Source organism: Panthera leo, chromosome A2 (genome assembly GCF_018350215.1).
Source record: "Panthera leo isolate Ple1 chromosome A2, P.leo_Ple1_pat1.1, whole genome shotgun sequence".
Taxonomy (NCBI): Eukaryota; Metazoa; Chordata; class Mammalia; order Carnivora; family Felidae; genus Panthera; species Panthera leo.
In genome coordinates this window covers 111,915,112-111,942,627 of record NC_056680.1, presented here as the reverse complement: position 1 = coordinate 111,942,627, position 27,516 = coordinate 111,915,112, and the positions used below count along the sequence as shown (strand labels likewise).

Below are 27,516 nucleotides of genomic sequence, written 5' to 3'. Positions count from 1 at the left end.
CCCTTCATAAGTATACAAGAATTGAAATCATACCATGCATACTTTCAGACCACAATGCTATGAAGCTTGAAATCAACCACAGGAAAAAGTCTGGAAAACCTCCAAAAGCATGGAGGTTAAAGAACACCCTACTAACGAATGAGTGGGTCAACCAGGCAATTAGAGAAGAAATTAAAAAATATATGGAAACAAATGAAAATGAAAATACAACAATCCAAACGCTTTGGGATGCAGCGAAGGCAGTCCTGAGAGGAAAATACATCGCAATCCAGGCCTATCTCAAGAAACAAGAAAAATCCCAAATACAAAATCTAACAGCACACCTAAAGGAAATAGAAGCAGAACAGCAAAGGCAGCCTAAACCCAGCAGAAGAAGAGAAATAATAAAGATCAGAGCAGAAATAAACAATATAGAATCTAAAAAAACTGTAGAGCAGATCAACGAAACCAAGAGTTGGTTTTTTGAAAAAATAAACAAAATTGATAAACCTCTAGCCAGGCTTCTCAAAAAGAAAAGGGAGATGACCCAAATAGATAAAATCATGAATGAAAATGGAATTATTACAACCAATCCCTCAGAGATACAAGCAAATATTAGGGAATACTATGAAAAATTATATGCCAACAAACTGGACAACCTGGAAGAAATGGACAAATTCCTAAACACCCACACACTTCCAAAACTCAATCAGGAGGAAATAGAAAGCTTGTACAGACCCATAACCAGCGAAGAAATTGAATCAGTTATCAAAAATCTCCCAACAAATAAGAGTCCAGGACCAGATGGCTTCCCAGGGGAGTTCTACCAGACGTTTAAAGCAGAGATAATACCTATCCTTCTCAAGGTATTCCAAAAAATAGAAAGGGAAGGAAAACTTCCAGACTCATTCTATGAAGCCAGTATTACTTTGGTTCCTAAACCAGACAGAGACCCAGTAAAAAAAGGGAACTACAGGCCAATATCCCTGATGAATATGGATGCAAAAATTCTCAATAAGATACTAGCAAATCGAATTCAACAGCATATAAAAAGAATTATTCACCATGATCAAGTGGGATTCATTCCTGGGATGCAGGGCTGGTTCAACATTCACAAATCAATCAACGTGATAGATCACATTAATAAAAGAAAAGATAAGAACCATATGACCCTGTCAATCAATGCAGAAAAGGCCTTTGACAAAATCCAGCAAACTTTCTTAATAAAAACCCTCGAGAAAGTCGGGATAGAAGGAACATACTTAAAGATCATAAAAGCCATTTATGAAAAGCTCACAGCTAACATCATCCTCAACGGGGAAAAACTGAGAGCTTTTTCCCTGAGATCAGGAACACGATAGGGATGCCCACTCTCACCGCTGTTGTTTAACATAGTGTTGGAAGTTCTAGCATCAGCAATCAGACAACAAAAGGAAATCAAAGGCATCAAAATTGGCAAAGATGAAGTTAAGCTTTCACTTTTTGTAGATGACATGATACTATACATGGAAAATCCGATAGACTCCACCAAAAGTCTGCTAGAACTGATACATGAATTCAGCAAAGTTCCAGGGTACAAAATCAGTGTACCGAAATCAGTTGCATTCTTATATACTAATAATGAAGCAACACAAAGACAAATAAAGAAACTGTTCCCATTCACAATTGCACCAAGAAGCGTAAAATACCTAGGAATAAATCTAACCAAAGATGTAAAAGATCTGTATGCTGAAAACTATAGAAAGCTCATGAAGGAAATTGAAGAAGATATAAAGAAATGGAAAGACATTCCCTGCTCATGGATTGGAAGAATAAATATTGTCAAAATGTCAATACTACCCAAAGCTATCTACACATTCAATGCAATCCCAATCAAAATTGCACCAACATTCTTCTCGAAACTAGAACAAGCAATCCTAAAATTCATATGGAACCACAAAAGGCCCCGAATAGCCAAAGTAATTTTGAAGAAGAAGACCAAAGCAGGAGGCATCACAATCCCAGACTTTAGCCTCTACTACAAAGCTGTCATCATCAAGACAGCATGGTATTGGCACAAAAACAGACACATAGACCAATGGAATAGAATAGAAACCCCAGAACTAGACCCAGAAACGTATGGCCAACTCATCTTTGACAAAGCAGGAAAGAACATCCAATGGAAAAAAGACAGTCTCTTTAACAAATGGTGCTGGGAGAATTGGACAGCAACATGCAGAAGGTTGAAACTAGACCACTTTCTCACACCATGCACAAAAATAAACTCAAAATGCATAAAGGACCTGAATGTGAGACAGGAAACCATCAAAACCTTAGAGGAGAAAGCAGGAAAAGACCTCTCTGACCTCAGCCGTAGCAATTTCTTACCCGACACATCCCCAAAGGCAAGGGAGTTATAAGCAAAAATGAACTACTGGGGCCTTATGAAGATAAAAAGCTTCTGCACAGCAAAGGAAACAACCAACAAAACTAAAAGGCAACCAACGGAATGGGAAAAGATACTTGCAAATGACATATCGGACAAAGGGCTAGTATCCAAAATCTATAAAGAACTCACCAAATTCCACACCTGAAAAACAACCCAGTGAAGAAATGGGCAGAAAAAATGAATAGACACTTCTCTAAAGAAGACATCTGGGTGGCCAACAGGCACATGAAAAGATGCTCAATGTCGCTCCTCATCAGGGAAATACAAATCAAAACCACACTCAGGTATCACCTCACGCCAGTCAGAGTGGCCAAAATGAACAAATCAGGAGACTATAGATGCTGGATAGGATGTGGAGAAACGGGAACCCTCTTGCACTGTTGGTGGGAATGCAAATTGGTGCAGCCACTCTGGAAAGCAGTGTGGAGGTTCCTCAGAAAATTAAAGATAGACTTACCCTATGACCCAGCAATAGCACTGCTAGGAATTTACCCGAGGGATACAGGAGTGCTGATGCATAGGGGCACTTGTACCCCAATGTTTATAGCAGCACTCTCAACAATAGCCAAATTATGGAAAGAGCCTAAATGTCCATCAACTGATGAATGGATAAAGAAATGGTGGTTTATATACACAATGGAGTACTACGTGCCAATGAGAAAGAATGAAATATGGCCCTTTGTAGCAATGTGGATGGAACTGGAGAGTGTGATGCTAAGTGAAACAAGCCATACAGAGAAAGACAGATACCATATGTTTTCACTCTTATGTGGATCCTGAGAAACTTAACAGAAACCCATGGGGGAGGGGAAGGAAAAAAAAAAGGAGGTTAGAGTGGGACAGAGCCAAAGCATAAGAGACTCTTAAAAACTGAGAACAAACTGAAGGTTGATGGGGGGTGGGAGGGAGGGGAGGGTGGGTGATGGGTATTGAGGAGGGCACCTTTTGGGATGAGCACTGGGTGTTGTATGGAAACCAATTTGACAATAAATTTCTTATATTGAAAAAAAAAAACCACCCTTGTATAATGGAAAAATATTTTACCATATGTTTGAGGCTTTTCTTGTATTTTTTTTAAGACTCTGAAATTTCCTGCTAACTAATAATGATTTAAATCCATTCGTGAAAGAAAAACCCACTAGCTACAAATACAATAGGATCAAAATAAGTGGCTTAAGGGACAAAAGTGAGTCTATTACAAGCCTACGTGGGATCCTCAATTTCAGTGGGGTATGGTTTGAGTTTCTTTCCCAACGAGGCAATATGGTTTTAGAAAAAGGATAGTGTTTTTTTTTCTTTTAATTCTGGTAAAATATACATAACATGAGATTTATCATTCTAGTCATTTTTAAGGGTAGGGTTCTCCTGGATCAGAGAGGCCAATTCCTTCTGTGTCACTATTATTTTATACTCAGACTTATATTGCTATTCTTTTTTTTTAGTGGTAAAATAATCATAACATAAACTTTTAACCAGTTTCAACCATTTTAAAGTGTACAATTTAGTGGCATTAAGTACATTCATATTTTTGTGTAATCATCACTACTATCTAACTCCAGAACTTTTTCTTCATCCTGTGCTGAAATTCTATACCACTCTGAACCATAACTTCCCATTTCCCCCTTTCCTTAGCCCCGGTAACATCCAATGTACTTTCTGTCTATGAATATGACTATTCTAGGTATCTCATATAAGTGTAATCACATAATATTTGTCCTTTTGCATCTGTCTTATTTTAGTTAGCATAATATCTCTAAGGTTTTCCATGTAGCACGTGTCAGAATTTCCTTCCTTTTTAATATTGAATACTATGACACTGTACACACACATAATGTGTTTATTTATCTGTCAAAGAACATTTGGGTTGTTTCTAACTTTTGGCTATTGTGAATGATGCTGCTGTGAACTCTAGTATACAAATATATGTTTGAGTTCCTTCTTGCAATTTTGTTTGGTATATACCCAGAAGTGGAATTGCTGGATTACGGTAATACTATCCTTAAGAAGAGGCTAGTTTTGAAGAATGATCCAGTTTCAGATTTAGCTTAAATCCCTAGCAGATGCATAATCTTGGGGAATATAGCATGGTGGTTATGTGAATGAGCTCAAGAAATGTGTCTGGGTCCACATCCTGGCTTCACTGTTGCCTAGCTGTTATTCGGCCTGTCTGTGCTTCAATGTGCAAATCTGTGTAATAGGAAAATAAGTGTTCTGATCTCACTGGGTTCGTATAAGGATTAGCTATTATCACCCATTTGTTCCTTTATTATGCCTACAATAATGACTCAAGAATGGCTTTAGAGGGGATCCATGAACCTCTCAATGTTTTAGGTAAATTTTTGTGTACAAGAGCATTTGTAGATTTTTCTGAAAAAGTTAGTGGTTTATTTTTCCCTTTCTTAGATTCTTAGATGGGGCCCTGATCCATCAAAGGGGGAGAAGCACTGCCCTAAAATAAATTAGTGGTCTATAATTTAACACCAAGCCTAACAAATGTGAGCTTGATTAGGCAGGCTTATAAAATGTTCCATGATGCTTTTAGGATGAGATAGTCTCTATGCTACCTTTGTTCTTCTGGCTAAATTCCAGCCAAGGAAATCCCCTTGCAGAAATTCCCTTTCTGTTCTCAACTATTATCATGTTGCTACACATGGTTTTGAAAAGAAAGAAAAAAAAAACAAAAGAAAGAAAAAGAGAAAGGAAAAGAAAGAAGAAAAAATTGAATAAATCCCTAATTTCATATATAAAAAGTAAAATATTTAATTGTCATAGACGCACCAAAATGTGTAATAATTAACCTAACTTTGGATAACCACTTGTTTGGGCTTAACTTAATAAAGTAGCCCACAGCTTAATGCAGCATACCAATTTTCTTATTGTTCAATTTTTCAAGTTATATAAGTATGTTAAGATCCTCTGAGGAAGATCAACGGGATGCATCATAGTGAGAAAGAGCAGTAATGATAAAGAAAAGCCCATGAAGCCTGCAACAAAGCAGCTCTATCTCTTTAAAGAATAAAACTGTGATGGAAACCCTTCCCTCATAATTAGCAAAGGGTCTTTTTAAAGGTTCTCCATTGATGTGGTGTAGCTGAACCCCCTTAATAATAATTATGCCTAGATTAGCATATCACTTTTAACATCTCAGAGTGTTCACAGGCTTTATCCCAAAGTCAGTGTGGGCTTCCTCTGCTTCCACAGGGGCCTACAGGTCTTTACTGCCATGCCTTCTGTACTGGGACAGAATAGAAACCTGCTGCATTGGCATGCTGGGTCCAAACCAGTAGCAGAGTGGTACCACATAGTCTGTGGCATAAATCTTTATCCATTGACACTTGATCCTCCTAAGGAATAAGATAAGTGAAGCAAAACTAGTTTGCAGTAAGTCTAACTTAAGAATTCCAGAAAAGAGAACTTTAGACCTTGGAACTATTCTGTATCAAACTCATCCCAAATGCATTTAACAAATGCTTACTGGCTGTCTAAGGACCAGGCCTCATTCTAGTGCTGGGGACACTGCAGTTAACCAATCAAAGCCTTTGCCACTAGTGAGTTTACATTCCAGTAGGGGAACAGAGACAATAAAATAAACAAATACATACACAGTATGAGAGCTGATAAGAAGTACTATGGCATGTTTAAGGAGCAGCAAATGTGGAGGAGAATGATGGGGTGTGAGGTTCCAGGAGCTTAGAGACTGATTCCATAGAACCTTGTCACTTACTGTAAAGATTTTTTTTTTAAGCTTATTTGTTTGTTTGTTTAGAGAGTGAGTGCGAGCACACTTGCATGCATGCAGGGCAGGGGCAGAGAGAGAATCCCAAGCAGGCTCCTGACGCAGACCCATGCAGGGCTCAATCTCACCATGAAATCCTGACCTGAGCTGAAATCAAGAGTTGGGCGCTTAACCCACTGAGCCACCTAGGTGCCTGGTAAGGAATTTGGTATTTACTTAGAGTGAAGAGTGAGTTAAAAAGCCACTGGAGGATCAGATTTACATTTTAGTGGCATCACTTGACTGATGTGATAAAAACAGATTGATTGGGCATGGGCTGAAGCAGGGAGTAACTGTTGCAATATTCCAAGTGAGGAGGGGAGCCTGGGGGGCTCAGTCAGTTGAGCGTCCAACTTTGGCTCAGGTCATGATCTCATGGTTCCTGAGTTTAAGCCCCGCATTGGGCTGACTGCTGTGCGCAGAGCCTGCTTCAGAAGCTCTGTGCCCTCTCTCTCTGTCCCTCCCTCTCTCATGCTCTCTCTCTCAAAAATAAATAAATGTTAAAAAAAAATCCAACTGAGGACAAGAGTGATAGTTCCCTTATGCTCATTTTAGTCAAAACCTACCTTCTGCTCCAGGAAACTACTAATTTGATTTCTTTTTAAAAATCACTATAGATTAGTTTTAGTGGTTCTAGAACTCAATATAAGTGGAAGACAATGGGGGTAATGGAGAGGAGGGGTGGGAAGGAACAAGTGAAGGCTGGGCATGGAGGGGGTGGATACAGCATTCACCAATAAGAAGAGATATATTTTATTGTTCCCTCTTTGTTCATTTTGTAGTTTGGAAGATATTTTGAGCTGGAACTGTTAACTGCTGTGGGTTAGGCCATATCATGCAGCAGGTCTGAGAGTTCTTAGACGAGCAGAAATGAGATGTGCTGTGTGCCCTACCCTCCTTAGGTAGGAACCTCTCCAAAGGTTTGATTCCACAATCGCCCTCTGTGTGGAATGTACAGAGGACTCTCAGGGCACTGGAGCTTTCATTACCTGGCCTTTTTTGAACTCTCCTCTTTGCTATGAGTCACTTTCCAATAAACTGATGCATATATAATTAATTCCGTTTATTGTGCTACTTGTCACCCCTTTGTTACCATTTACCTTCATCCCATAAAAGACCAGCAAAGCAAACTTAAAGCAGTTTCACACCTATATGTCTCTACAATGTCAATAATTCTCTCACCTTTAAAAAGTGAAAAATAATAAGAGTAAATACATTTTTAAAAACTTAAATTCCCTCATAATTCTGCCACACAACTGCTGGTATTTTCATATATGTTGTCTTCATTTTTGTGCACATGCACACCTATTATATATAATTGTAATCATAGTTTACAAACGATTTGTGTTCTTCTGTTTTTATCATGATACAGATTTAATTTTAACCATTAGTAAAAAGAAAACTTTTATTAGTTTATTATGTCACTAAGCAACTACTTTAAAAGTCTGAACAAGTTCTGATCACCTGAAGTGATTAACACATTGGTTGAAAAGATAATGGACACTTAGACTTTAACAACTCTGGAACCTATTACAATGTTTTTAAATATCTTATATATATGTCAATTGTATCTCAAGAAAATGAAAGAAAAATCTTATGTAAGTTAAAAGATGGTTGGTTATATTAAGTGTAATAATTTTTTGGTACATTCAAGCCCTAAGTAACTAAGCATCACCATTACCGAATACAATTTGAGTGCATTCTGTAGAGCCCAGTCCCAGTTACTAAATTTAAAAAAATGAAAAAGGCATCAGCCATACCCTTGAGGGAATCATTGTTTCTTTTCCACTAAAATTAACCAAACTGGTAAAGTATCTACAATAAACATGGACTTTCATATCACTTCCTTACTTTATGGAAATAAGAAATATCATGAACAACAGGTGGCACTCTCATTGTGGGATGAAAACAAGGGTAAAAACATATACAATTTAATTTGCAAGTTTATAATAGTAACTAACAGATTATTCAATAAGCAGTGGGCACTCTGGCTGCCAGTATCCATTTCTGGTTGCACAAAGTTAGTATTTAACAAGAAAAGTCTGTAATTTTCTTAGACACAAAAACACAACACGTTTTCAAACAAGTTCAAAGTAATTTGTGTCATTAAGCCTTCTGAAAGGTTTGAAGGCCATGACTGATTGACTGATTTTTTAAAGAGAGAGAAAGAGAGAGAAAGAGAGAGAGAGAGAGAATGTATGCAAGTGGAGCAGAGGGGCAGAGGGAGAAAGAGAGAGAATCTCAAGCAGGCTCCATGCTCAGTGCAGAGCCCAACACAGGGCTTGATCTCATGACCATGGGATCATGACCTGAGCCAAAATCAAGAGTTAGATGCTTAACCTACTGAGCCAGCCAGGCATCCCTGAAGGCCATGATTTAAAAGAGGCGTTGGCCATTGAAAAAAATATTCATGGTTTTTCATGTCACTGCCACCAACTACTGTCCCAAATGCAATGCAGTTTCATAAAGGACCATCACTGTATTGAAGTCCTGAAGCAAGTCAGTAGCATGCAGTAAGCAGGAGGTTAGTATGAAGTTAGAGGGCCAAGGGCTCTTACAGGAGAATGATTCAAGGGTAGGGCAAACCACACTGTATGCTTCCACCCTGGAGGTGAAATTAAGTTAAAATGATTACTTTGGGGTTGCCCTAAAGAGGAAAAGTGGTCAGAGAAGAGAATCCTACAGGTGTGTATGCAAGAGGCTAAGAATGGATGTGGTTATAACTGTGATAGTGGTAGTGGTATGGGGTTACTATGGGGAGGTGTAAAGTGTAGACCATTGGAAAGGAAGTATATATGGGATGACTGCGTGGATATCAGCCCTGTATGTTTTTAGCACCAACTATAGCATCTTCTTCTTTCATCCAAATCACTTCCTATCATGTATAAGTTGTTTTTTTTTTTTTTTTAATTTTTTTTTCAACGTTTTTTATTTATTTTTGGGACAGAGAGAGACAGAGCATGAACGGGGGAGGGGCAGAGAGAGAGGGAGACACAGAATGGGAAACAGGCTCCAGGCTCCGAGCCATCAGCCCAGAGCCTGACGCGGGGCTCGAACTCACGGACCGCGAGATCGTGACCTGGCTGAAGTCGGACGCTTAACCGACTGCGCCACCCAGGCGCCCCTCATGTATAAGTTTTTACAAGGGTGAACATTCTGCATCAATACCTTAAAGAGGGCTCTGAACTCAAGAAATAATCCAGTGCAGAGCCATACTTTCTTGTATTTAAAAACAATGTTGAGCCAGGAATATGGAAATAAGAAATGATCTGCTTACTTACCTTCTCCAATGCAGCTTGAACAACTGATTCACTTTCTGTATCTAGGGCAGATGTAGCCTCATCTAAGATCAGGATCTTTGGGTTTCTAACTAAAGCTCGAGCAATTGCGATTCTCTGTTTCTGTCCTCCACTCATTTGTGCTCCTTTTTCTCCTACCAAGGTATTAAATTTCTAATGAAAAATAGGAAAGAGCACAGAAACAGAAGGCAGCATGATCAAATTATTAGAATAGGCAATGGCAGGCAATAACAGTTGTGTTTTAATACCACCTTAACCACTACTTCAGCCTGGCTGCTTTTGACCTTTGAGTTGTCCTTTGTGAAAACAAACAACTGTTGGAAAAAAAAAGAGTTCAATAAAGAGACGACCAAAGGAAAATTTGGCTAGGACTAAAAGAAATGAGAATGTATGATAGTCAAGGATTTTTAGGGAGATTAATAATATTTGAACCAATCTTGAAAGTTTTTAAAGACAATTTAAAATGTACCGGTATCTTTAAAAGAACTGCTGTAATACAAACACATTCTTAACTATCTGAAATGTTTAACAGCAATTTAATATATTATTCACAATTTCCTTCCTGGATATTCTGAAAAAAGGTATGAAAAGATTAATGCAAAACAAACTTCTCAAAATTTTTTTCAGTCTTGGGACACTTTTGGACCTTTTATTTCTTTTACTTTTTATTTTTTGGGATATACCTCTTTAACAAATGAGATATTTGAGGTTGGAGGTAATTTCTAGAAGTAATGAAGCATAGTTGTAATATTGTATTGGGTTAGGTCCATGACCCAAAGCTTATTTCTTCAAGGATATAAATTTAAATAGTTTTCTAAACCTTTGATTTCTAGAGTTTGACCTTTACATTAAAAAAAAAACACATGGGGCACCTGGGTGGCTCAGTCGGTAAGCCTCCAACTTCGGCTCAGGTCATGATCTCACGGTTCATGAGTTTGAGCCTTGCATTGGGCTCTGTGCTGACAGCTCAGAGCCTGGAGTCTGTTTCGGATTCTGTGTCTGCCTCTCTCTCTGGCCCTCCCCTGCTCGTGTTCTGTCTCTCTTTCTTTTTCTCTTTCTCTCTCAAAAATAAATAAACATTAAAAAAATTAAAAAAAAAAAAGAATTGGTTTGTTGATATCCACAAAATAGCTTTCTGAGATTTTGATTGGAATTGCACTGAATCTATAGATCAAGTTGGGAAGAACTAACATCTGGCAATACTGAGTTTTTCTTTCCATGAACATGGAATAGCACTGCATTTTAAAAATTCTTCTTTGATTTCATTCTTAATATAGATCTTGTACATATTCTGTTAGATTTATACCTAAGTAATTCATTTTTTGGATGTTAATGTAAATGGCATTGTGCTTTTAATGTCAGATTCCACTTGTTCATTGCATATATATAGGAAAATGATTGATTTTTGTATATTAACTGTGTATCCTGGAGCTTTGCTATAATTGCAGTGGGTATTTTTTGGTCTGTCTTCTTTTACTTAGTATAATAGTTTTCAGATTCATTCATATTGTGTGTATCAGCAATTCACTCCTATTTATTTCTGAGTAGTGCTTCACACAGTGTGAATCTACCTTAAGCTACCAACTTCAGCAAAAACAAATAAAAACACAAAAAAACCAAAGAGCTCAGTTAATTCTGATTTTCAGTTAACAGTGAATACTTTTCTTAGTGCAGGTATATTTCATACAATATTTGGGATATACTTATGATAAAATTATTCATTGTTTATCTGAAATTCAAAATGAACTGAAATCTTGTATTTTATCCAACAACTTTATATCAGTTGCAATTTATCTATTCAGCTGCTGCTGAACATTTGCATTATTTCCAATTTTTGAATATTATGAATAAAGCTGCTATGAACATTCATGTACAGAATGTTCTTGTGGTCACATTTTCATTTCTTTTGGAAAAATATGTGGGAATAGAATGCTGAGTCATAAATGTATTATAAGGTTATTATGTTAACACTATAATAAAGTGTCAAATTTCTTTCTAAAATGACTGTACCAATTTCACTTTATTCAGAATGAATAAGAGATCTAATTGATTTACATTCTCATCAGAAGTTATTATTGCTTTTATTTTTAATTTTGGCCATTCTAACAAGTATGAAATGGTATCTCATTGTGGTTTTACTTCACATTTGCCTGGTGACTAATAATGCTGAATATTTTTCTTTTTTCTTTTTTTTTTTGAATATTTTTCATTGGTATATTGTCCACTTCTTTGTGTGTGTGAAATGAAATGTCTGTTCAAGTTTTTGTCCATTTTTCTGTTTTATTATTGTGTTTGTTATAAGAGTTCTGTATATATTCTGAGTGCATGTCCTTTGTCAGACCTGTGTATTGTAAATATTTTCTTTCACTCTGTGTTTGGCCTTTTTACTTTCTAAATAGTGTCTTTTAAAAGGTTTTGATTTCAATAAGGTTCAGTTTATCATTTTTTAAATAGTAAATGCTTTTCTACCTAAGAAAAGCTACCTTGGCTTGGTTAAATCAAGGTCACAAATGTTTTTCATTTAAGTTTTTGTTTTTGAAGTTTGATAGTTTCAGTTTTTATATTTGATTTAAGATCCATGCCACATTAATATGTATACATGGTATGAGGGAAGGGTCACATTTTATTTGTTTTTCCAGAAGGATATCCAATTTTCCCAGCACCATTTGTTGAAAAGACTTTCCTTTCTCCCAACAAATTAACAATGGCCTTGTCAAAAATCATTTCACTAGATATGTGTGGGTCTATTTCTGGACTCTATTTTTTCCATTGATCTACATTGTGCCATTTCCACTTTCTTAATGCTGTCTTAAAATTATATATCGTAGGTCTTCCAGCTTTGCTGGTTTTTTTTCATAACTGTTTTGTCTATTTTTAGTCCTTTAAATTTTCAAACAAATTTTGGAATTAGCAGGTTGATTTCTAGACACAAAAAAGACTTCTGGGATTTCGATTGATATAGCATAAAATTTATCAATTTTGGAAAAACATGTATCTTTAAAAATACTGAATTTCTAAATCAATGAATAAGTTACACTCTATTTAGATCTTTAATTTCTTTCAGCAATGTTTCATAATTTTTATACAGAAGATTTACACCTTACATAACATTTAGTCTATTTTAATATTTTTTGATGCTATTGTAAATGCCACTTTTTGAGAGAGAGAGAGAGAGAGGGAGAGAGAGAGAGGGAGAGAGAGAGAGGGAGAGAGAGAGAGAGAGAGAGTAGGGGAAGGGCAGAGGGAGAGAGAGAATATTAAGCAGGCCCCATGCTCAGTGCAGAGCCTGACATGGGGCTTGATACCATGACCCTGGGATCATGACCTGAGCCGAAATGAGGAGTGGATACTCAACTAACTAAGCCACCCAGGTGCTCTGTAGATGACGCTTTTAATTTTGATTTCATTTGTAATTGTTGCTATGATTTAGAGATCTAGTTGACTTTTTTTATAGTTATAGGTCTTACTAAGATTATTTCTTTTTTAAAAAATTTTTAATGTTTATTTTTGAGAGAGAGAGAGAGAGAGAGAGAGAGAGACAGAGATTGGGGGTGGGGAGGGGCAGAGAGAGGGAGACAGAGAACTCAAAGCAGGCTCCAGGCTCTGAGTTGTCAGCACAGAGTCCCATATGGGGTTTCAACTCACAAGCAGTGAGATCATGACCTGAGCTGAAACTGGATGCTTAACTGATTAAGCCACCCAGGTGCTCCTAATATTACTTCTTTTTGAGTGACTTTTGGTAGTTTGTGTCTTTCAAAGAACTGACTCACAGCTAAGTTGTCAAATTTATATAAAGGCATAGCCTTGTTCATAGTATTCCTACAACATTTTAATGTCTTTAAGATTAATAGTGATGTACTATCTTTCATTCTTCACATCGGTAATTTCTCTTCTGCTTTCAGATTCTTCATCAGCCTTGCTACCAGGTATTGATTTTATTAATCTTTTCAAGGAAACAGCTTTTGATTTTAATGATTGTTTCTAATATTTTTCTTTTTTTCTTTTTTTCTTTCACTAATTTTTGTTCTAGTCTCGATTATTTCCCTTCTTCTGCTTGCTTCGGGTTCAACTTGCTCTTCTTACCCTAGTTTCTCAAGTTGGAAAGTTAGTTGATAGATTTTAGGTCTTTTTTTCTTTTCTAAAAGAAGAATTTAGTGCCATAAGTTTCTCTTAAAGCAGTTCTTTAACTGTATTCCGCAAATACTGATACATAGCAGTTTCATTTTTATTTAGTTAAAAAAGTCACTAATTTTCCTTGAAACTTCCTCTTTCAGCCAGAGATTATTTAGAAGTGAGTTATTTAATTTTCAAATATTTGTGGATTTTCCAGATATATTTCTCGTAGTGATTTCTATACTTTAATTCTATTATGGTTTGAGAACATATATTTATTGTATGTTTTCTTTGAAATTGCAAAGTTGTTTTTTTAATGGCCCAGAATATTGTTTACTTCCGTGAACATTCCATGTGTACTTGAGTAGAATATATTCTGCTGCTATTGGGCAGTGTTCCATAAGTGTCAGTGAGATCTAGATGGTCAGTAGTATTGTTCAGGTCATCAATAGCTGTACTGATTTTCTGCCTACTTGTTCTATCAAGTACTGAAGGCTTCAACTAAAATTGTGTGTTTGTCTGGTTCTCCTTTCAGGAGCAGCAGTTTTTGCTTCATGCATTTTGAAGCTTTTCTTAAGTGCTTAAGCATTTAGATTATAATTTCTGGCTTATGGATCATAGTTTCCTATTTCTTTGTATATCTAATTATTGCAGAATGTACACTGAATTCTGTGAATGTTACGTTGCAGAAACTCTGAATTCTGTTTTCTTCTGAAAACAAAGTTAATTTTTGTTTTAGTAAGCAATTCAAATATTGCCTGATCATCTTGAACTTGTGTAATTCTGGTTTTACACTTTGTTAGGGGAATCTGTTGAAAGTCTCAAAATTTGGCAGCACCCAACCGGTAAGTTCTGTCTCCTCTGGGGATCTTGTCATGGCTTGATTTTGTTAGGGTAGGTCTAGAGTCAGCCTACTCTAAGGTATGGCTTTACTCTTAAGGTGTGGCTTTTTTTGGTGGCTCAGCTATATGTCTGGGGTATTTAAAATGTTAATGTAATCTCTCCATTCTGGCTGGGCTGTGCTTTCAACAGACTTCCAGTATCTTTATTCTACTCTCAGCTTTGTAGTAGCTGCTCTCTAGTAAGCCTTGGGAAGTCTTATCTTCAGACAAGGATTTCCAAGTGGTGCTTACAGGGACTTCTACCCCCACACCTCACTCCACAGGTCTCTCATTGCCTCTCCAGTTGCTTACGCTGTCCTGAAACTCTATCTCTGTCTTTCAGTTTAGTGAAGTGCCATGTTCTGTCTAGATTCTAGTTCACAGAGATGGGGGTCAGAGGTGTGTTCCTCTGCAGAATTGCTGCAAATTCATGGAATTTCCTCATGAGTTTCCTTTCTCTCTGGAATCACAATTTTGTGCTACCTCTTGTCCAAAGCTTGGAAACATACATCCTATGCTTTTCTGGTTGTTGATGGGAAAACGCTAGCAAGTATCAGTTAATCCTAATATATTAATTTTAAAATATGTGTATATCATAGAAATAAAGGCATTTATTTAAACACATATTTCCCCAATTTTTCCACTGGGGATGTCTGGAACTTTTATTTATTCCTGTGCTTACTATTATTTCTCTGCTCAACCATGGCTGTGAAATTTAGTTTCCATCATGAGTCAGTATCTTTAATTTGTTCTTTGGATTATGTTTTTAAGATTTATTATTAATTATATAGCAAGGGGCATCTCTGTATAAATACTGGACTTTTAGTAAGGCAAGTAGTAACTTACAGAGTGTGATTTAAGATGTCCCAGAAAATTCCTAATTCCAAGTGGGAAACTAAAGATCTTTGGTGTTTGACGAAGGGAAGTCATTCAAAGTGCCAAAAGAAAGGTCAAAGAAGTTTGTTTTCGCAAACTACAAGGCAAAGGATGACCTTAAGCCATTAATGAGTTTGCTATTCCAATTATGACCATAAATAATGGAGATAAAAGGTAATTACTGATATAACAAAAGTTTTTATTAAAAGAAAAAGAAAGAGCAAAAATTATTATGACCCATGGAATATGGTTTATAAAACATATACACTAAAATAAAGTTTTTTGTTATTGTTGCATTTTGATATAGTAGAATTTTATTCTGTACTTTAATTTCAAATCTCATCCTTTCATATTTTACAGGGTGCTCCCCACAATAGTTTCACGTGATACTGAGGAATGAATACTTTGGGAAATGTAAATAAATGGCTTTATAGCTATCAATTTTAAATACCTTTTAGGATATGATATGTCCTAATATCAAGAATCTTAGTTTACTATATCTCTTTCCAAGTATGATAATACATTTCTTGTCCAATATTGGATCTATGTGCTTCTAAAAATGGTCATAGTTTCCTTTTGCCTTACCATTGTCTGTGACAGTCCCACTCTTAGCCACAAGATGGCCTTGCAAATCAACATTTGGCAGACATCAATTCTCAGCTTGGACTGATGAATTTGTTTCATATTTCTTTGTTATATTTTAATATATCCTTCATTTATTTTTCTTTTCCATTTGCAGTGAGAGCCAGTAAGAACTAAATATGGCTTTAAAAAACTGACCTTCAATGATGCATTTCTTCTTTTGGTTGCTGCCATGCTTTCTCATTCATAGATGTTTCATCTAGGACAATTCAGCAGTTATTCACACTCCTCCTACTCTGTAGAAGTTATTGTTTTGTTACCTTATTTTGGAACATTGAACTGCTTTAGCTCTAAATAAGGACACAGGTTACATAGTGTACTTACATTGGGAAACTCCATTATAAAATCATAAGCATTTGCTTCCTTTGCTGCTTTCTCAATCTCTTCATCGGTCACACCATCTCGTCCATATTTAATATTATTATTAATGGTGGTCCCAAACAAAACAGGCTCTTGGCTGACCACTCCAATATGTTCTCGATAATACTGAACATTTAAAGTTCTGATGTCATTCCCATCTACTGTGATCTGCCAATCCAAAGGAATAAATCATGTGGTGATACCTTACACTGCACTGGGTTTAGAGTCTTGTTCTTTAGTTCACAGTTTAAGCTGAGAAGCAGGCTATTTCAGGAATCAACGATTGGCTTCTTTTGATAAAATATTTATAGCATGTGTATTGTCAACAGCCTTTTCTGGTAGATGTGAACCAATAAAACCTCAAAAAAAACACTGGCTTAAAATATTGCCAAACCACTTGAATATCCTTATTTTAAGATCCACAAATTAGGTGCTACATAGATCCCTGGCTATAGGAGCCACAAATGTTGTCATGTAGACACATGTAACAAACTTCAGTTTTGTTAACTTAAGACTGATGTGAACTTTGCATTTTTTTTCTAGGAAATACCCTTTCTTCAACACCTCACTCTGCTGCAAAAGTCAAAAGTGTCTTCTATTCTTTCATATAAATAATAGTAAAAGAATACTGTCTTCTCCATAAATAGTGCCATTACCCATTACCCCACATATTCCAATGACAGAAGCCGAGGTTTGATAATTATAACTCCCAGAGCTTCTCTTTATCACCAACTCTGGAATTCTCTCTGGGCATGAGTATTCTATGCAACTGCTTTATATATGGAATGCTTAACCATAATTTATTTATTTAATATTAACATGGATACATGAATCTAGTATACTCCAAATGAAAACTTAGGAAGTCAAATTTAAATGAACCAGGCTCTAGGAGAATAGATTTTCTTTTAAAAATAACAGTTGAAAATTTGAATAGAAGCATTAAGATTTATGCTTCTGTGACTATCATAGTCTTGTTCTCTATGATATTTACAAGGGTAACAAAGTCAAGTGCAACATTATGGATGACAGAAAAAAATGAGAGAGCATATTTTCTGCAGATATTCTGCTGGGATGTTTTGAGAAATGGAAAAACTTGTAAATTCTGGGTACTACAAATTATGTCATTTTCCTCCACAGCTTTCATCACCTTCTAAAATACTATATAATTTACTTATTTGTGGTTCTCTACTTATTACAATGTAAACTTGATGAGGGTAGAGGTTTTTATGCTTTGCTCATCTATGTTCCCTAGCACCCAGAACAGTGCCTAGCAATAGGTGCTCAATAAATATTTGGTGGATGAATGAATATGCAGGAAAGAAAATGATATGGCTTCTCTCAGGTCCACTGTTAAATCAAAGTTGAGATAGCTGTAAGTTCCCTATAGTAGGTGGTATTTCCTAATTTCATCATGTGGGCCATGCACGATTTTGCTAGGTACACTTACAAAGCCGTTGTCAGGATCATATAACCTCTGAAGAAGCTGGACTGCAGTACTCTTCCCACTGCCGTTGGGGCCAACCAAGGCTACTGTCTCTCCAGACTTAATTTTGAGATTCAGACCTTTTAGGATCTATTGGGATGTAGGGGGAAAAATTCTATATAACTAGGATAAGTGAGAATATGATTCACATATTTTCAGAAATTTAATGTAGAATTATAAACAGAAAAAGAATTCTGTGACACTTAAAAACAAATTTAGACCGTGTTTTGTTTCATGTACATGTATAATAAAAATCTACATAATTTTGGAAAATAATATTTAAAAATGTCTTACCATCTCTCTCTATAAAGAGGAGATCTAGATTAAAAGTACACAAAAAATATTAACTAGCCATAGCAAACTGTTCACATTTTCGGCTGAAATACTTTATATCAATTTCATGACTACTAAGTTAGTAAAAGTTTTTTTCTTTTAATTTGCAACAATTGAATGAAATCTTGCCAGATATCTTCATGAGCTATTTAAGGAAGTTCTTTCTTAAAAAATATATATTTAACATTATTGAAAAATACAGTAAAACCTTGGCTTGTGAGCATAATTCATTTCAGAAACATGCTTGTAATCCAAAGTACTTGTTTATCAAAGCTAATTTCCCCATAAGAAATACTGGAAACTCAGATGATTCGTTCCACACCCCAAAGATATTTATATGAAAATGATTACAATACTGTAATATAATATAAAATAACAAAGTAAATACAAAATAGAAAGAAAAATAAACAAATTAAGCTGCACTTACCTGGCTGGTGTGGGGGAGATGAGAGAGAGGAGGCTTATTGTGCAGGACGACTTTCACTATCACTAATGGAATCACTGCTATCTATTGACTCAATGGAATCTTTTTCTGCATGGGGGTCACTGTTACACTTACACGGATGTCGACTACAGTAAAGTATTAATAAACTCTTGTCATACTGTATTTAATGTAACTGGCAATAAGGCAGCAGAGGAAAGGCTCTGTATCTGCAGGCAGCCTGACCTAGAATGAAGCAAAGCCTTCCTAAGCTTACTCTTGTATGAAAAAGCAAAGGGCTATCCATAGGGGCTTTGAGGTGACAAAAAAATACACTAGTGCCAGTTGTGAGCACCTTCCAATGTTCTGAAAAATCACTGATTTCTGCCAAACACTACAGCCTGACACTCAGCATCCAAGCATGGGAGATGATCACCCACAATCTCACATCCCGCAAAAGAAAGAGAGAGAGAGAGAGAGAGAGAGGAAACCATTGGCTCCATTGTGATCATGTGACATTTGGCCTCACATACTATTCGTATTGCAAGACACTGCTCATTTACCAAGTTAAAATTTATTACAAAGGTTTGCTTGTCTTGCGGAATACTCATAGAACAAGTTACTTGCAATCCAAGGTTTTCCTGTTGCAAAGTAAGACAACTGGCAAGACTCCTTAGGTGCTCCCATGAATGAATTCCACTATTAGAAACCCTCCTTTTCTAGTGCTGGATCTCATGGGGACATTGAAACTCAGGGTAGCACTTTAAAATATTTCTCAATGCCTGGAGGTTGCTACCAGCTTTTAGTGTCCTAGGGACTTGCAGTGTGAGAGAAGCCTGACAAATAATGACAGAATGGCAGAAGCCCTACCAAAATGACAACAGCAATCTCGTTGAGAAACTCTCATCTATCTTTGCTTGCATTTATTATGTACTCAGCTTAAAAACATGGGAATCTCTCTTTGGGCTCTCACTTTGATCTCCCTGTTTGTAAATAAACAGACCCTTTAAATAACTTAAACATAAAACTTGCAAAGGGTCAAGCAGAGAAGAATTCTTTGAAGGAGGTGAGAAATTCAGGACTCCTGGTGGGAGTACCTCCTCTGTCATCTCCACTTTTACCCTGGAGTTGGTTTCTGTACTTTTGTTGGAAGAATATGTGTTTTATTTATTTAAAGTGGTAACGAATTTCTTTGTTTGAAATTATTCACTCTTTAGCTTAATAAAAAGGGATATATTTCAAATGTTCACTTAAAAATAGTTTGAAACCCAGAGAACACTTTACCATGCAATATAATGGCACAATTGGTACTTAAGTCTCTAAGAGCCAACCCAAATGTAGTTGCAAATGTGTGTTTCTGTTAAGAAAAATGGTAGAAGGCAACACTATGTCAATAATGGTGATTAAGTAACAAAAATTTCAAAAAAGAGCTTTGAAAAGAGAATTTCAAAGACATAGAGAAAAATAAAGAAGTAGGAGTAGGCAGATCTTTTCTGAATGCAAATTATGCAGGGACATTTGGGCACTTTTATAGGCATTAAAGGTTGATGGCAAGAGTAATTTTTATCAATTTCATTTAAAATAATATTGTCCTTTTTGTATAAAATAAGTGTTTTATTAGTAATCACTCTTTGCAATTTTTAACTGTAACTACTTTTTTTGGATAAATATACTAATAACATGAAAAGAGGAGGACAGAAGAGACAAACGTTTTCACAAGAACTTGTCAAAGACTGAACAATGGAGGGTAATAAACTGGGCTGCATGTGCACCTGTGCACACGTGTGATTGTCTGCATGTATCTAAAAGTGAGAAAGAAAGTACCTGAGACACAAATGCTGGTCCAGTAAAGCTCTTAGGAAAAGGAGAAGGAAAAGGCACAACACATGCATAATTCCTCAGGTTAGAGACTCTGAGGTTAAAATGAGTTACCTTTGTTGAGTGGGATAAAATTTGGGGACCACTAATAGGTGATGCCATCAATCCAAGACATTTTGGTGTGCTCCCAAATGCAGTGAAGGAATTTCAGGGAGTTGAAAATGTTTTAGTAAGTTGAATGTAAAAAAGAGGCTGTGAAATGTAACTAGCTCTTCCAGAGTTATTTGTCCATTACTGATCTATCTTTCCTTCCTTCCCTCCTTCTTTCCCTCCCTCCCTACCTTTCTCTTACTTTCTCCTCTCTCTTTTCAAAGAAGAGCAGCAAAATCTTGGTCAAAATAATCCTAAATACTCTCTTAAGAAGAGATCTTAGCCAATAAAAGACAATATCAGGGTACTGTACAATTCTGTAATTAAATTAACCTACCTTGATAGATGGTCTTGATGGATAACTGAAAGAAACATTTTTAAATTCCACAGTTCCTTCTATGCATTCTGGTTTATATCCTGTTGTTGAAAAATTATCTATAGCAGGTTTCTTAGAAAAACAAAGAGAATGTTACAAATCTTCAAGGGAGTAAGTTGATATTCTACATCCTAAAAACAATTTAAAGATGGTTTACTTTTACAATGCTTTCTTTTCTGCTTCCAAACCACATTGAGTTAGACATAAAGGTTTCGATAAAACACAATGCCCTTGTAGAAGAGTTAAAACAATCTCTTTGCGTATCTAATTATCCAACGTGGATTTTGCCCATCTTTTGTTTTAATGAAATGAATGTATGTATTTTTTTGGTTTCTTTCTTGCAGTAATTGTATTTATCTTTCAAAGCAATGTGAAGTCTTACCTTGTCAATAACCTGGAAAATATTAAAGGCGGCTCCCCTGGCTATAGTGAAGGTTTCAAAGCTAGGGGCTGCTGTTCCAATGCAGTAGCTACTATGGATTACACTAAAAAAAACCTATAGGAACAAGAAAATAATATTTAATCTTCCTCAAATATATAAGAGACACAATAGAATAAAGTGTATATTTGGTTGGCACTCAGAGAGATATATCAGAGAAATTAGGTAGGAAAGAATGGAAGCTGCTGCCAAACATAAAGGAAACACAAGTTAATCCAATTTTACATGGCTTTTTCTTAATGTGGAACAACTTTTGATTGTCTCACAGTCTCATTATCACCTGCTGGGAAGCTTGAGCACGAAAATCTGTTTACTGAGGAAGGCTCACTGGTTGAGTGAGGAGGTAAGTTGCACTCCCTCCCTGCTGGTCAGTCAATTCCTTAAACTTTACAGAGAAGGATGGGATAGATTTCACTTACATAGAGACATTGTACTATTTCTGTCCAAACTTCTGAATTCTTATATTACTGGACATCTTTCAGTTTCAGACACATATATCTCTGCAAAAAGTCAAATAAATAAAGTATCCCATAAGCCAGGTGCTTTTTCCTTATTTTTACAAACGAGGAAGCTAAGGCTTAGTGAGTCATTGGCCCAAAGTCACATATAAATTGAGGAGTAAGGATGTGCCCCAAATTCCTCATGCTCAAATTTCATTTATATAAAAGTCTTAATTATGAAAGTCTCAAATCTAAAAGATGACTTTAGTTGACAGAAATCTCCATAAAATGGGAAGGCCAAATGAGAACTGAAGTATATAGACCAGACCAATTCAGTTCAGCAAGACAAACGGTCTTTAATCCTGAACTGAATTGTTTATTGTTGAAATTTGGGAGGATGACCGAATAAACTCAAATTCAATGCATAACTCTAAGAGTTAAAAAAAATCTAAATTGTGATGTTGGAGAGAGCTGTAGATGATAATTCTGTTTTTAACATTAGTATATGCTGAAAGGACAGAGGAAGGTCAGGAGAGTTTTATCTACAGAATATTACCAGAGGAAGCCATTCAGCAAGGTGAATGTAGAGTCTTGTCTTACCTCAGCAAGCTTGGAAGGAGAAAGTCTCACTAGAGAATGGCCTTTTTGATTGCTGGATTAAGAAAACTCTATATCCCAGGGGAGAATTCAGTTATGATTCTTCTAAAAGTATGATGCTTTTAAAGATATGCTGGATGACTAAATCCTGCCAGTTCATAGATATAATTTAAAGATATACCCAGATAATTTGAAGGAAACAAGTATTTGTTTGTTAAAAACATTCATCTTTGAATATTCATAATTATTCAAAGACAGATTTTGTCTAAACTCTAGATAAGAAGAGATTATATAGGCAAGTTACCTTTGTTCTTAAATAAGACTTACAGCAAGAACAGTTCCGATGGTATAACCAGGTTCTCCACTAAGAATCAAGGAGGTGCCATACCAAAAAGCAAGTCCATAGGTTCCATTCATAAAGAAGTACACTGCACCAAGAGAGAGTTTTGAAGCTATAGCCTTTCTTATGCCAACATCCTTTGCATCTTTTAGATTCTGTGTATACCTTAAAAAGACAAGACACAATGTAATAGACTTTGGGGAAAATAAAACCAAGAAAATATTATCATAATTAAAGGAACAGACCTTTGAATTTCTTTTTCCTGGGCTCCAAAGGCTACAACTGTTCGGATGGATGACAAGACTTCTTCTGCCACAGCCCCAGCTTTGGAATAGGCATTTAATTCCTTACTGGACAATGAGATCATTATCTGTAACAAACCATGACCACAGTTAACCAAAAGATGACCTTGAGTTAACAATGTGCAGAGAACTTAATTCAGGTGGAATCTAGAATAGCAGAATTTTATTATTGAAAAGGTACTTAGTATCATTTAATCTAATTTTCTCAGTTTGCAAACGGGGAAAGCAATGGCCAGAGATATTAAGTGACTTTTTAAAGTCTCACAGCAGTGAAAGAACATAGTGTGATATAATCTTCAATCTAAATCTTTACTCTGTCTTCTACAAGCAGAGCTTCCCTGTTTTCTCTCTGTATTTTTAAAAATTTAGAATATGGGTACTTATGCTAACACAATTGGGAAAGACGATTTGGAGATGGGTTTTAGGGACATAGTCCTTTTCAGGTGTACTATGGAAACTGGTGAGCCTGATTTGACTTGATTTATTATCATGTAAAAAGCAAGTCTTCCAGAGGCTATGGGTCACAGTACCAGGCAGAGGAAGATAATCCTGCATATGTCTGGAGTGTGACCCCTGAAACTATTATTGCATAACACAGCCTACCTAGTAAGTGCTATATCTCCAGCACTTAAGAGGTGAGATTTCAGAGACAGAGAGGAAGGAGAATATCATTCTTATCATTATTAGGCAGGTTTTAAAATTTTTCAAAATTTTAAAATCAGAATGTGGCTTTTACTCTATTATATATTCCACTTACTACTCCTTTAATTAGTAACAGATTTCATTTAGTAATTAGCACAATGGTTCAATGAAATGGAATAGGAGGAAAATTGTCCACTGAGCTGTGAGTCTTAAACTATTGCCTACTCACATAACAAATCTATCCATTTTCAAAACACATTCCAAATAATTGGAGATGATTTTACGTAAGACATGCTTGGACAGTTGTTAAAGTCAGAAGGTAGCATAAACTGAATAATACTTATTTTCTGAATTCACTTAAAGATAATTATTCCTATGTCATTGGAGAGGAAGCAGCACCTAGCAATAACCACTGTACATAGTGAGTGTTTAATAAATGTTTGCCAAATTAAATTGAACCAAAGGAAGCTGGAAACCACCCAGCCTGGCTTCTTTAGTCATTTGAATAACTTTGACCTTATTTGCTTCTTCCTTACAACCAGTTCATACAGTAGCAGAACTGTATTTCCCACTGTTGTTCCTTTGAAAATTCTTGTCCACGTTGCTTCCCTGAGCAATTTTAAGTTTAGGCTCTGATCTTAGTAACACATAGTGGGTAATCTTCCTACTGAGTGGGTCCTAATTTCAAATATGCTGGGGATGAAGATTTTGACAAGGGTTACAAGGTCAATCCTAAAAGCCATACTAAATAAAGATTTCTTGTCTAAACATTGAAGTCTATCAAGAAATCATTCAACTATAGAATATTTTTATTGCTGAAAATTCTTGTTTGATTGGATCTGTATATTGCTACCAAATAAACTCTGAATTTTATGACTTTGATTTCCATAAAGAACAATTGGCTTTGCAAAATTAAAAACCCCATCTATCCCTAAGAATACACGGTGCCTCCAATCTAGGAGATGGATATATACATTGGTCGAATTGTCAGGCTTGATTTAGAGAAAGATATTAGGGACATATTTGTTGCTTTTGGACTTCACAAAGAGCATTGCTTTCAAATACAGGGTATACATGGATTAATATCTTGTGCTATGCTCACACCAGCACTAGAAATATAATTTAACATGAAAATGCATAATTTATTTTAAAAATTGTATCAGATTTATATAGTACATAAAAGTAGACATTAAGCAGACATTTTCAATGTAATTCAAGTCTTATAAAAATATGAACTTGAAATGGCTGACATAAAAAAATGTTTACAGTTTTAGCAATTTCTTATTCTGTTTTAATGAAATGAATTGCACACATTTATCTGGAAATTTAGAACACATAAGGCTCTTCCAAAATCCAATGTATAATGGCGTAATTCTTTATCCATGCTATCATTTGAAGTTGCACTAGGCTACCAAATGAAGAGGAATGCTTTTGTTTTGTTTTGTTTTGTTTTGTAAGTAGGCTCCACACCCCATGCATAGTCCAATGTGGGGCTTCAACTCACGACCCTGAGATCAAGACCTGAGCTGAGATCAAGAGTCAGACACTCAACCAATTGAGCCACCCAGGTTCCCGAAGAGGAATGTTTTTTAATGTTAGTAACCTCTTTAATGTTAGTAACTAACCTCATTGTAGCCAAATAACTTGAAGACAAAAGGGTGATTAATAGTGAACAAAATCAAAAGTATTTGTGATGCATAACATCCCTATTTTTAGACATAGGAAGTGAATAGAAATGACTTTTTTGACAAACTTGATAAAAAACCTAGTTCATATTCTTGCTTCCAGTCAACACTGCATTAGCTATCTTGCCTACCCTAGAAAACATGGCTGCTGAAGCAATTATAAGAGGTGATGTGGAGAGAGTCACCAGGGTGAGTTTCCAGCCCTTGACCAAACCAATCGCCAGGCCAATAGAAAAAGTAGACATGTTTTGAAACAACAGAGCAATCTTGTCTCCAATACCATCATTGATTTTGTTGATGTCACTGAAACAAATAAATAAATGCATTTAAGTCATTGATATATCATATATGGAAACAAAGTTGATATACTACAAATCCATCCTCTTACTCAGTCATACGAGTGTTAAGTTCACCAATGTCACAACCATCAAACCAGCTCATGTCCTGTGCCAAAATTGAATGGAAAAACTGTTTTCGAATTCTTTTGGTCTGTCGTGCTGCAGTCATAACCCAAAAGGAAATCTGCATGTAGCCAAAAACCAAGGCAGCAACTCCAATTCCAATATAATATAGGGTCAACCTGAAAAAAGATTATTGGAAACATTAGTGAGACTCAAGTACAGTTTTTTCCCTTTGTTATCAACAACAACAACAAAAGAAATCTACCATAATATTTGATTGAGAGAATTTGTGCTTTAGCCTATAAAATAACTAAAAATAAACCTCCATAAGAAGAAATAAAATACACTGAATCTAAAAATTTAGGTTTCCCTAGTCTAGAATATGTCTTTCTTACATTACTAGTAGAAATTAGTATTTTAAAACATTTGTTATTTATATCTTCTTTCGTAATTTTTAAAATTTTCATTTGAAAAGTTACATTGACATAATTAAGATAGCTGTATGTGGAACAGGTGGATAAAGAAATGAAAGTAGTCAAAAAACAGTGTATAAAATATTATATATATATATATATATATATATATATATATATATATATACTATTAAATATAAAATTCAACTTCAGGAATTTACCATAAGGAAATATATAAAAAAGATTAATCTAGATGGATGGTCATGTTAGCATTAACAACAATAAAGAAAAGCTGAAAACAATCTAGCACTAGACCAGATAAATGCAGTCATTTAAAAAATGTATACTGGGTACCTTCTATATGTGAGGTTTTAGAGATATAGTCATGAGCAAGATGATAAGGCCCTATTCATGAAAAATTTACATTCTGGTGGGAGGAGACAGACAATACACATAGAAAAATAATGTCAGGTGGTTCTATGAGGGAAATAAACAGGGTGATAAGTCACAGACTAACGAATGGGTAAAGGTGAGTCGGGAGAGCTGGTGCAAATAGAGTGGTTAAGAAAACATTTTTTGAGGAAGTGATATTACAGCTGGGATACAAAAGGTAAAATGGAGCCACACATAAAAATAGCAAGAAGAGTGTATTCTAGGGAAAAGAAGAACAATAAGGTCTGAGGCAGAAAAAAGCTTAGCATGTTCTAGGAACAAAAGAACTCCAAAGTGGTATGAAATGATTAGGCCAGAGAATTTAGCAAATATTGTAGGGTGACCATGGTGCATTGCACAGATTTTATTTTAAGAGAAGAAGTAGACCATTGGAGGATCTAAGCATGGGCTGACCTTATCAGTTCAACTTTTAAAAAGATCAGCTGGCCCCTCTATGGAGAATGAATGGAAATGAAAGCAATGGAAGCAGGCAGTTTAGTTAGGAGGGTATTGCAATGGCCAACGTGAGAAGGATAGGGCCTTGGATAAAGATGCAGCTTAAGTATAAAGAAGTGGAAAGATTCTAGTTATATTTTTGAAATACAACAAACTGGAATTGCCAATGTATTGGATGCGAGGAATGTAGGAAGGGGAGAAATTAAGGATAACTACTTAGATTTTGATTTGAGCAACTGGGTGAAAGGTGTGCCATGTACAGCCATTGATGGCTGGGGATGGAACAGATCTGTAGGAGATATCAAGGGTTTTGATTTAGATATTTTAAGACTGAGATGCTTAGTAAACATCAAAGTGGAGATCAAGTAAGAAGCTGAAAATGAGAGTTAGGAGTACTTGGAACAGGGTCTAGGCTAGAGATGTAAATTTGAAAGG

At 35.8% G+C, this 27,516-nt stretch overlaps 1 protein-coding gene across 1 annotated transcript in view; it reads right to left on the bottom strand.

The window, feature by feature from the left end:
* ABCB5 (ATP binding cassette subfamily B member 5) overlaps nt 1-27,516 on the bottom strand; it is a 127,317-nt gene that overhangs the window by 68,203 nt on the left and 31,598 nt on the right. Inside the window, exons 6-14 of the mRNA XM_042927597.1 lie at nt 25,768-25,959; nt 25,511-25,682; nt 22,996-23,120; nt 22,738-22,915; nt 21,317-21,430; nt 20,896-21,006; nt 17,801-17,926; nt 16,318-16,521; nt 9,464-9,634 (exon numbers count right to left, since the gene is read on the bottom strand). Of these exons, the coding sequence (XP_042783531.1) occupies nt 9,464-9,634; nt 16,318-16,521; nt 17,801-17,926; nt 20,896-21,006; nt 21,317-21,430; nt 22,738-22,915; nt 22,996-23,120; nt 25,511-25,682; nt 25,768-25,959 (1,393 nt within the window). The remainder of the gene's footprint in view (nt 1-9,463; nt 9,635-16,317; nt 16,522-17,800; nt 17,927-20,895; nt 21,007-21,316; nt 21,431-22,737; nt 22,916-22,995; nt 23,121-25,510; nt 25,683-25,767; nt 25,960-27,516) is intronic.